The sequence below is a fragment of the Seriola lalandi genome, unplaced genomic scaffold, assembly GCF_002814215.2.
Source record: "Seriola lalandi dorsalis isolate HSWRI2012SDOR001 ecotype SW California unplaced genomic scaffold, Sedor1 jcf7180002054208, whole genome shotgun sequence".
In the NCBI taxonomy this organism is placed as follows: domain Eukaryota; kingdom Metazoa; phylum Chordata; class Actinopteri; order Carangiformes; family Carangidae; genus Seriola; species Seriola lalandi.
This window is the reverse complement of record NW_019524761.1, coordinates 499,263-511,402: the sequence shown is the minus strand read 5'-3', so window position 1 is coordinate 511,402 and position 12,140 is coordinate 499,263. Positions and strand designations below refer to the sequence as shown.

Genomic DNA, 12,140 nt, shown 5'->3' with positions numbered 1-12,140 from the left:
GGGGGGAGGGGGTTGGGGTTGAAGGAGGAGGTGTGTTCTGGGGGTTCAGCAGCAGCCCCCTCCAGCCTGTTGGCCTCCCTGGCTACCGGTCAGCGTGGAGTTGGTGGTAGGGTGCTGGGGTCCAATCTTAATACCATTAGCCTGTGTGGAGACAGAGACGGAGACAAAGAGACGGAAACGGGTTACAACATAAAATATCACAGAAGAAAATTCCTCAGATTGACCATTTAGGAAAAACAGATTATAACAGTAATGATAATTAAATCTGCTGGTTTGATCAGGAAAGTTACTGTCTGTTCTTTAAAGCTCCTCCAGTGTAAAGGTCTGTGTCCATGTGTAGTGTGATTATAGATTATAGATCAGCTCTAGCTTCTATATTAATACTGTGAATTGTATCAAAGCCTCAGTCCACAGAGAAATGCACACAGCCTGTATTCAGAAACTGAGCCTTAAAACCAGCCGTCAGGACTTCTGGAACTTTGTGATGTCACAACAAAGCAGTCACCAAGCCCCGCCCACCTGGACCCACCATCCAAACCTTGCAGGATTTGGTTTCTCTGAGTGTTTTTACCTGAAATCTGCTGTATTTTTATTGGATCAGTCAGAAAACAGTCAGCCAATCAGAGGAGAGGCTCTGAGCCTCCTCTCTTCTGATTGGCTGACTGACCTGTTGTTAGTAGAGCTCTAGAGAAGCCTGAGAGAGCTTTAATCTATCTTTACTTCTCATACAGAGAGAAATGTTTTCTAAACTCTAAATAAAAAAAACTTTCTTCTCCAAAAACATTTTATTAAAATTTCAACTGGTTAACATTTTTTAACTCACCAGTTCCTGTTAGAAATATGTGGCAATCTTCAGAAAACATTCAGTCCCTTTCACTTTAATTGAATCTTAATTTGTAAATTTGCCATTTCTGTTCACCAATCAATCAACAAAACACAGTTAAATTGTTCGCAAATTAAAAATAAAAAAAATTAAAAACTGAAATTTTTGATTTACAAAAGTATTCAGACCCTTTGCTGTTGCAAATTGCGGTGAATCTGCAGTCAACACGTGGCAAATTGAAATGATTGGACAGTTATAAAGTGTGAGTGCATGTATGAATAAGGTCCCACAAACACCAGTCGTGTAGCTTTCTTGTGGGCTGGTGTGGCTGACTAGGACTTGTATGTTCCCAGTTCGTTAGCATGTTACTGGATACAAGTATTTTCATTCTCCACTACAGGAGCTTAACGATCAGGGGCATCCACTGTTTCATATTATCTAGAGGTAAAGAATAATTATTTCCCTCTTCCTGCACATTTCAGTTCGTTGTTATTTTTATGTGATTTGTTTGATTTTTATTCCAAACTAATAAACCCAATTACAGTCAAGCTCAGGCGGCTTTAATCATCATGACAGGAGAAAACGTGATTCTAATCACTGACTAAATAAAACAAACACCAGAGAATGAGTGTGTCATTGCTTTCATGGTGAGACGAACGCTGCTCGGCGCATGTAGGGGTTTCTATTAGATCACATCAGAGAGGAAACAACAGGTGCTCCTGTGCTGCACAAAGGTAAAGGAGTCACCAACAACACACCGGGAAAAACAACATAAAAAACAGACACATTATAAAAGAAGAGAGAGAAATGCACTTCTTTCAACTCTCTCTCTGTTCTGTGGTGCTCACTTTCCCTCTCTGTGTTTCATCATCTCCCCCTCCTCTCTCTCTCTCTGTGTATATTTATCTCTCTCGCTCTCACTGTAACTCCCCCTCTTACAATCAGTAGCAGCAGTGCCTCTGGGAAACACTGTATGCCTTTAAATCACATTTATTGAGCTGAGGCCATGTGTGTGTCTGAGTGTGTGTGAGAGTTTTCTCTCATAGTGGCTGCCAACATTTCTGGTGGGGCTTCCCCCTCTCTCTCTCTCTCTCTCTGTTTCTCTGTGTCTCTCTCTCAGTCAGCTGATGTGGTTTGGCCGGCCGGCCTTCACTCCATCTTACTCTCACTAAGAGCATAAACACTGAGTGGCTGGCTAACTCCACTCCTGTCTGACTCAACTATTTCTACTCACTGTCTGGACCAGGGGCCAGATTTACCCTGTAACTACTCTCTGAAACAGATAACACACTTTATCTGTTTATTTTATTTAAACTGGTATTTTATTCTATGATTATTTTCTGAGTGTTATTTGTTTACTTTAATTTTTGGTTTTATTCTCTTCCAAACATCTCCTCTCTTTTAGCATTTTATTATTTTATCTTTACCACTTTGACTGAATCTGATTGATTGATTGGTTGATTAAATACAAAGGCTGTCTGTATCTCACTGTCTGTAAGACGTGAGCAATCGTGACCATCTATAACTGATATCATAGTCCCTCGGCAAAACCCTAGCAGACACGTAAATGATCATTTCTGAATTGAAGTGTTTGTTCCTTGTTTGTTTCCTGTGTTTTGCTGCTCAGCTGGTGTTTGTCTCAGAGTGGAAAACTGAGCTGAACACCTGAAATACGTGAAATACAGTTCCTCTGGTTAACGGGTACAACGGGGTCCGAAAGTCATAGAAACATATTCAGGTGTTTATGTCTTTATGAAAACAACCTAAGACACGTTTTCACAGGTAAACTGCATTTTTGTCAGACCAACACTTGGACTTGCTGACAGTCCAGGTGTCTGGACTCTCCTGCTTGGATAGCCGTTTCACTAAGAAGATAACCATCTGGTTGACTGGATAGCAAACTTACTAACTGGCTGCATAGACGGCTTACAGAGCGACTGGCTGACGTGTTTGTTTTCTTACAGGATGATTGAGACCTTGTGGGATGTGTGGAATTTATGAGCTGGCAGATGCTGAGAGAGAGCGAGCGAGAGAGCGAGCGAGCGAGAGAGAGAGCGAGAGAGGAATAGTGTGGAAAATAGAGCAGGTGAGAGGAGGTGCGCAGGGAGTTTTGCTTGGCTGGAGTCAAACGAAGCAGCGAGGAGGGTTTTTTTTTCCTCCCCTCTTTTTGAGGAGAGAGGGAGCGTGGCAAACCACACACACTGCAGGAAAACCACACTGAGGAGAAAGAGGAGAACAAAGGCTGGAAGAGGGAAGAAGACGGCCTGAAAAAAAAGAAGAAAAGAAAAAAGAAAAAGAGCGAGAATGAAGAGGTTTCTGGAGGAAGAGAGGGAGGGATCAGCACATCTTACCTCATTGTTGATATCGAACACCCCCTCCTGGATCTTCTCGTAGATCTCCTTGGCTGTGTTGATGAAAGCCTGAGAAAGAGACACACACCAGTGTTCATAACGTCCCACAATCCACACTAGATATGTCAGGACAGAAACCAAAGCATGACGTCAAAGAAACGTCATGAAAAGCTTCCAGAGATAAAACCAGCATCAGTTTGTGTAGCTGCAGGTGTTTGGGTGGTTAAAATTCTGTCCGATGAAACCACAGCTTCATATAGCATATCTCTCTTCCCCTTTACGCATGAGTGATAACCCCTTAGCATCTTTTCAGAACGGTTAGCACAGTTAGCATCTTTTTATTTGTTTATGTTGTTTGTTAGTTTGTAACTAGCTGACACAGTGTTAGCAGTTGTGCTAATGCTAATTCTCTCTCTCTCTGTGTGTACTGACAAGATTTCAGGTTTATTTAGCCCCGCCCCCACAAGGTGACAGGATTGGTTCCTTAGGTTTGTGACATATGAAACCCTGGATCTGTTTTTAAGAGACTGTCATTGGTTCACTGCAGTTCAAGGTGGAAACACTCAGTCATGGTGCTGGTGATTATGTCACTCATCTCGTCTTGTATGAGATAAAAAACATCATATGGACGTTAAACACTTGATTTTAATCAGAGGGTCTTTAATGTTATTGTCTTGTCCCATTTTTCTGCTTCAACAAAAAACAGATCAGAGAAGGAAGATGATCTAAAATGTTACGTTTGGACTTAACAACACACACACACACACACACACACACACACACACACACACACACGTCTATGGAGAAACAATGAAACAGCAAATCTAACTGCCTTCACACACACATTTTTTTAGGCCATAAAAACATGTGTGATCCTTAAGTGGAATCGTTTAGAACTGAAAATACGTCCTGAACTCCGATCTGACACCCTGTCGGAAATAGACTCCTGTCCTGTTAACTCTGTCCTATTTCCTCCCTTCAACACATCCCCGCATCCCTCGTTCATTCACGTCTTCATGCACTTCCATAACTGAAATATTAAGTTCAGATGTGTGTGGACTGTAAATGATAGGAAGAGAGAGAGAGAGAAACAGAAGTAAAACATCAGGAGAAGAGAAAATGTTTATAGAAGATGAAGGAGAAGAGCATGAAGAGCTGAAAGCAGCGAAAAAAGAGAACGGGGAGTAAAATGTAAAACAAAAAAAATGAGATCAGTGAGAAAATACAGACAGTATCAGAGAGAGAGAGAGAGAGAGAGAGAGAGAGAGAGAGAGAGAGAGAGAGAGAGAAAAGAAGAAACGAGTAGAAGCTGAGAATAAGGTGTCAAGGAAGTAAGGAAAGAATAAAGGATGAGGAGATGCTTACAGGAATCTCTCTCTCCCTCTCCTCCCTCTCTCTCTCTAAGGACCATCCCATCAGCCCTGGTGTCCACCCACAGACCCTCATGATAAAGCCAGCGCACTGATTGGCTGCTGGATGCCGCTGGAGGTTGGGTGGGGGTTATGAATATGTATGAACTATAAGTGGTTGATATACTGCTGGAGAAAAGGAGATGATGGATAAGAGGGAGGAGGAGGAGGAGGAGGAGGAGGGCAGGGAGACATGGAGGGGAAAAGACAGGAAGACGCGTTGGTTGAGGGGTGGGAGGAAGAAACGGATGGAGGATGGGAGGGGGGGGGAGTAGGTGACGGAGGATGGGAGAGAGGTAAAAAGCAAATGATGGACGTCATGGGATGAGGAGGGATGGAGCGAGGAGAGATGAGGGGAAGGGAGGAGAGGAGCGGTATCAGGAGGATTCAGAGGACACTAATGAGACAAATTAATCATACCACACACACACACACACCACGCACACACACACACACACACGCCACACACACCCCTCCCCCCTCATCTTAACCCCAGAGCACCTCAGAGCTCAACTCCACAGCGGTGTGGGGGTCTGATTTTGCATGATATAGGCCACGCAAGAGGTTAGAGAAGAAGAGGAGGAAAAAAAATCAGTAAACACGCACACACATGCACGACGGCACACTGTGGCGCCCTTGGCTAGCACGCTGTGCTGTGTAGGATGGGATTATTTATGTGACTGGGTAAGTGAGAAAGGGGTCCCCAAGGACAATGGCGTGCATTCATTACACACAACAACAGCAGGGGTGTGTCCCTGCGAGAGGCGGAGCAGCTCACGCTCTCCCTCTGCTAACTGTGGCTCGTGGTGCTAATGTGACGCTGGCGAGGTGAAGCTTCCGGCACGGCGAGCTGTGCTGCTGCAGGTAAACGCTCAACAGGAGGTGGAGCTCTGAGTGCGAGGACAGTCCAGAGGGAGGGAAACGTTTGACTTCCTACGAGGTAAAACATTGAACTGCAGTAGGTAAGATGGTGGAGGCTAAAAATAAAATGTTTGAAAATTTTTGTCATTTAATGGTCACTGACACCCGGGAACCACGAACAACAGGCCAACGCTGACACTGTGTGTGATGTCTGTGGATCTTGCAGCACCTCCTGCTCTCACATGCTTCAACAAGTTAAATCGACCTTTTTGCCACCACACAGAATCAAATTTTATACCCGTTTCATGGCCAAAAGTCTCTGGTTTCAGAGCTTCCCAGCAGAATATATCAATAATTACTACAGAGATGATTCGTTCATGTTAGCTGGATCCAGATAAGCAGCATAAAACGGGCAGGAGGGTTAAGTTTGTCAATTATGAGACGATAAACTGCCCAGATACCCACGCTAACAGAAACACACAAAAGCCCTGCTGTAGACGCATCAAATATATATATTTATATCTATAGGAGGTTTTCCTTAGGGACAGCTGACACGGTGGGAGAGAGTGGAGAGGAGGAAGAGCAGCTGGAAGGATGTGAGGGCCATGAAGGAAAGGCGATCGCTCCCTGCCAGCCTTCCCCGTCTGACATGACACATGGCATCACAACTAAGTCCTAAAGTGCATCACCCAACGCTCAGTGTGTGTGATTGGAAGACGCTGGCTGACGTCACTTCCTCCAGGGATCGCTGCTCGATTCAGCGCTGTGGTCGGCTCACTGAGCTCTCCGTACCCTGGGAGGAGTCTGCAACATCTACCGCCTGTTCGCTCAGAGAGCTGGGAATCAGAGGCCAGAGCGTGGACATTAAAGCCACGTCGGAGGCAGCAGAGAAGCAGCCACTGGCGTCGGATGAAGAGGCAAGACCCCCGCCGGGCTGTGAAATAGCAGGCCAGGACGACACAGCGGGGGGTGTTTCTGGGATGCTTGGATTCAGTGTTGAGCCCCCAGGAGGTGTAGCACGCTCATAGACGAGAAGTCAAGGAAGGAGGGTGCAAAACTCCTCTGTGTTAACCTTCCAGCATCAAGAAGACTCACTCTGTTGTAAATGCTCGCACGGAGTGTTGACATCTTATCCAAGACCGAGCCACAGGCATGTTAGTGTCTCTGTGAGGCTGCACGTCTTCACAGCAGCAGCTCATATATAGGTGTAGCGCTTAACATGTTAGCCATCTCAGTTTAGCATGTTAGCATGCTAACATTTGATAATCAGTGTAACCGCCCCCCAGTCAACAGACATACACACCACACATACGCAACTCCCTCTTTCTCCTTATTATTTATCTATTTATTTTTTAAATTATAATTGTGTGTGGGAATAAACTTCTACCGTGTTTTGGTTTACTGGAGTTGACAACAACTACGGTCGTAGCTCTGTGAGTGTCATCACAACCTTGGTGAGTAAAAAGGCGATTAGCGTCCTCCATCACACCGGCCTGTGATTTAAACACGTAGGAACGACACATTTTCAGTTTGTGGTTTGTTTTACACGAGTGTAACGCGCTGAGCTAACGTTGAGCTAACAGTGAACGGTTATGAACAAGCTAAAAGGAAAACTGTCTGTGATTGGACTGCAGCTTCATTTGACAAACTTTTTTAAACCTATAACTACAGACTGAGACAGTGTCCCCCTCCCCCCCCAGCAGCAGTGTGTTGTTTATTTATCACAGTATTGAACAGTGTTTTCCTCATAGCAGGCCGAGGAGAACGCTCCTCATACATGTATATACCTCAACGCCATTTTATTTTTCTACTAGATACCCTCTACATTATTATCATTATTCCAATTTCTCTTTTCGTATTTTTCTCTTACGTGTTCAGGTCCAATCTATTTGTGTTACTCTTGTCTTCACTTGTTTTGTAATCATTTCAAAAAGGCGGAAAAAAAGAAAGAAATTGAAATTTTGACCTGATGGTGGCACTAGAACAAAAGTCACTAAATCATCAAAATATGAATTAAATTTCACTTCTAATACTAAAACTGCTCATTCTTAATACGCAGCCAGTGTGGGACAAACCATGGATCTAACTTTCTATCTACAACCCTCTTCAATAATCTGCTGAAGACAAAACACAGTCAAAGCCTCCGGAGGGTTTTGGTGATTATAAACACTTCCTGCCATCAATCATGACACATTCAAACATGTATTATTAGTCCTCAGTGGATTCGTTTAAAGCTTGCATTGTGCTCCAAATAAAAAAAGAAAAAAACCCAGATGACTAACTGCAGCTACAGATGTCAACAGGCAGCACTGATATCTGTGAAATAGCAGATAATGTGTGTGACGTTCTGGTGTCGCCCTTCTTATGAGAAAAGATTGATATGCGAGGAGAAAGCTGTTTAGTGTTGCCCTGCAGGGAGAAGATCACATTCAAGATAGATTTTAAAACAACATGTCACTTTTGAAATGTAGCCCGAATCAAAGCATTGGGTGTGTGTGTGTGTGTGTGTGTGTGTGTGTGTGTGTGTGTGTGTGTGTGTGTGTGTTATTACCTCCTCGACATTAGAGGCAGTCTTGGCTGAGGTCTCCATGAATATGAGGCCGTGTTCTCTGGCAAACGCTTCACCTTCCTCTTTCTTCACCTCTCTCCTCGACTCCAGGTCACTGGAAACACACATTTGCAGAAGAGGACGACTCAGGACACGATCACTGACGTTCTCACGGGGAGAAATGACCAGTTTTCTCTAACGCTTCCCTTCATGATGACATACCACAGATAACAGCAGGTAGAGATGACTGTGACCTGCTGCCCTCTGCTGCTACCTGGCCAACCTCTCCATGCAGAATTAACGCTGAAGCTAATTTACCAACAGATGTACGAGTCAACCTGCATTAGCTTCAAGGTGTTTGTATCAACAACAGCATTTTTTCTCTTAACGTAATGTGTGTAATTTCTCTTTATCTCCCATGACACTGTTTCGTAACCTCTGGTACAGCGTGAGCCGTCTGTTTTGTCAATAACTACTTGAGGTTTAGTGCAGAAGTGAACTTCCTCATTTAGATTTGACAGGAGAAAGTGTTCAAACCGCTTCACTTTTTGAAAACTTCATGTTGTAGATTTAGTTTCAAATGAATAAAATACAATTTTTGCCCATTAATCTAAAGTCAATAACCTATAATGACAAAATAAATCATGTTTCTAGATTTGAGGCGCTTGAGGCAAAAGGAAACCACTGGAAAATTCAAGATTCATTCAAGTTTCCTAACATTGACACTTGACCATTATGTGACAATAAACGACCCTTCCTGTGCCAGACATGCGAAAATATTGAAGAGTTTTTTGTTTTTAAAGTAAATTTTAGACTTTTTAAACCTTGCAATGACTTTTTGGAGGAAACTAAATGTAGTTTTTTTGACACCTGCAGATTGCCTGAGAAGGTCATGTCCTCTGTTTTGTCTGGAGGTTTCAGGAACTCGAGGAGGAGTTTCCAATCTACAATAACACGCAGAATTACACAGTATTTACACCTATACTGACAGGCTGAGGAACTCACTGGATGTGTGTGTGTGTGTGTGTGTGTGTGTGTGTGTGTGTGTGTGTGTGTGTGTGGCAGCTGCTGAACGTCTTGGTTTTCATTTCAGCGCCCATGTTAACGGGTTAGAGCGGACACACTGCCTGCATGACACGCGTGTCTCGCACCTCGCAGCTGCGTCACGTGACGTGGAGATTCGGCGTCTTGCCCATTTTTCAAGCCTGAGGCGTGCGGGCAGTATTTTACTGGTTTCCTCTCTCTCTCTCTCTCCCTCTGTGTCTTCCTCTGATCGAGGGTAAATAATGTTAATAATAAAAAGAAATCCAACATTTGAGTATTGATGGCAACGACGCAGCCGCCATGCACATGCAGTGTGTCCCGAGCGTAAATCTTAGAGCAGTGATGACAGAGTTCACTGGAGCTCCACAAACTGGACTGAACTGAACTGATGGTACATAGTCTAAGGAACTCTGTGTGATAAAACTGTGGGAAAGCGTTGATCAGGACGAGGGTTTAAAACCATCTGTAAAGCTCTGAGTGTTCCCAGCAGCGCAGTGGCCTCGATAATTGTGAAATGGAAGAAGTTTGGAAGGACCAGGACTCTTCCTGACCGAGGGGTCTTGGTCAGGAAGGCGACCAAGAACCCAACAGTCCCTCTAACGGACCTTCAGAAGTCGTCTGCAGGGACGACGACCAGCTCAGCAGCTCTCTATCCATGGTGGTGAAGTGACTGGACAGAAGCCAGACTGTTGTCAGACTGCATCTTAAGGACTAGAGGAAAGAGATTCTCTGGTCGGATGAGACACAAGCAGAACTCCAAGTTCTACATCTGGCAAACACCAGGCGCTGCTCATCAGCTGGCAAATACAAACCAATAAAACCTGCTGAAAACGCTCGAGTGTCTCGGTGCTTTTGTACATGAGAGAGTTCAGCTTGTAATTTTTAATACATCTGCAAAGATATAAAACAAAAACAAACATGTTTTCACGTCATCATTGTGGCTTATACAGCGTAGACTACTGGGAAAATAAACGTCAGTCTTATCTGTTTAAAATGAAATGCGGCCTGGATGTTTTCTGAAGTCACTGTCGCTTCGAGGATTCTGCAACAACAGACGCCAACAGAACTCTTTTGACATAACTTTATCTTACACAACCCCGTGTTGTGCAGCCTCGGCCACAGAGAGCAGAGAGTGCAGGTTTGTTGCAGAGTTTCGTTCCTGATGTAAATCTGATTTAAAAAAAAAAAAAAAAAATGCATTTCTCTAAAGTTAGTGTGGAGATATTTCATTTAGACTGAAGACCGGGTGCAGACATAACGGCTTCCCAGCTTGCTCGGACAAATGTCTGTCACTGCTGCGTGGAGCAGAGCGTGTTGATGCATCTGGACCGAGCGGGACCTCACCTCTTGTTGCCGATGAGCATGATGACCATATTTGAGTTGGAATGTTGGCGAGCGTCCTCTAACCAGGTCGTCAAGTGGTTGAAGGTGTCCCGTCTGTTCAAACAAGCACATTTCTGGTTTCAGTCTGACGATACTTTTTGTAAAACTGAAAACATCACAGACCAAGCACCTGTCCTCACACACACACACACACACACACAGACACACACACACACACACACACACTAAACAGTATGTGTTTGTTGTTTTTCTTTGACTTGATTGTCCGTGTTGTAGAAAGCATAGGAGTGAGTTTTTTTATTTATTAAATTAATTAATTTGATGCCATGAATGTGATGAGTGCCTACACACCTACATCTTTATCTTTCAGATCAATATCTATTTCATTACAATATCCTTTCTGAAATATTTTGGGTAACAATGAATTTCCTGTTTCCGTCACAGAAAGGCGAGAGTTGCATTTCCACTGGAGTTTACACACATCTAATATCTAATCAATCCTCATTGGGTATTGTAAGGTTTCCCTCTCTTTCCCATCTGTCTTTAATGTTTAATAACGTGTGTGTTTTTGTTTTTTTTTGTCATAAGACTTTTATAAAGACTAGAAATAATATTGTTTGAATGATTTTGACAGGCATCAATACATATCCTGAATATTGGATCATTCCTGTCAGTTTTATTTATAATACTGTGTGTACAATGGTTGCGTACCTGGAGATATCTGCAGTGTGTTTATCTTTCTATGTGTGGATTATTAAAACCTGAAAAACATTTCACCCTGTCACAACATGCTCACAACCTAAAGGCGGGAACTGGGCGGTATATATTAGTTTAGATATTTAAGTTTTTAAGCTCTTTCAGGACACGGTGTTTTCATAACATCCTACTTCTAAATGACAGAGTGTTGATCTGATTGGCTGTTACCTTGTGATGTCATAGACTAGCAGTGCTCCTGCAGCTCCTCTGTAGTAAGACCTGGTGATGGACCGGAACGACTCCTGACCAGCCTGCAGAGACACACACACACACACACACACACACACACACACACACACACACACAGAGGTGATATGTTAAAGGACAAACCTGAAAAATGAGCAAAATGAGGGAGGGGTCAACATCACCAGATCTCAGCCTGGTTGAACAGACATGTAAGACACCATCACCAAATCCATTCCTCTAGTAGAGTCGTAGCATGAAGTTATATTGATATATTGATTTATTGATAAACGGAAAGTGAAATTTGAATAGCTGAATCGACCACAGACGACGCTGAGTCTGACTCGGGCTCCAGTCACGGTTCCCTGTGAGTCCTAACCCTGCAGTCTAGTCAGACACATGCTCTGTACCAGTCCTGATTATCCTGCAGAGTCCAGCTCCGGGTTTTCAGTCAGCTGGAGAGAGGACAGGACAGAGCAGAGCCTATAATTGGACACAATGGAGAATCTCTCTCTTTCTTTCTCCATGTATCTGTCACAATTCCTTTCTTTCTCTCTGCTCGTGTGTCTCCACTCTCCGTTTTCTTATTTATAAACAAAATGGCGCATCACATCGGCTGCGGCTGCGGCGCTGTGTGGATTAAACCTGTAGCACCACACCTGCCAGTGAGTCCAGCTCACCGGGTCACCTTGTCTGCTCGCTCGCCCTCCTCCATGGCCTTTCCTCTACTCTCTCTCTTCCACTCTCATCTTTTCATTCCCTCTCCATAAATCTCCTCTTTCTATGACTCCTTTCACTATCTAGAAATTCTTACCACCCAC

General features: G+C 43.8%; 1 protein-coding gene across 1 annotated transcript in view; it reads right to left on the bottom strand.

The window, feature by feature from the left end:
• Window positions 1–6: 6 nt before the first annotated feature.
• The window catches only part of rab2a (RAB2A, member RAS oncogene family), a 24,240-nt gene continuing 12,106 nt past the window's right edge, over window positions 7–12,140 (bottom strand). The window contains exons 4-8 of the mRNA XM_023404057.2: window positions 11,305–11,387; window positions 10,381–10,473; window positions 7,996–8,107; window positions 3,175–3,243; window positions 7–141 (exon numbers count right to left, since the gene is read on the bottom strand). Coding sequence (XP_023259825.1) covers window positions 46–141; window positions 3,175–3,243; window positions 7,996–8,107; window positions 10,381–10,473; window positions 11,305–11,387 — 453 coding nt within the window. The 3' untranslated portion in view covers window positions 7–45. The remainder of the gene's footprint in view (window positions 142–3,174; window positions 3,244–7,995; window positions 8,108–10,380; window positions 10,474–11,304; window positions 11,388–12,140) is intronic.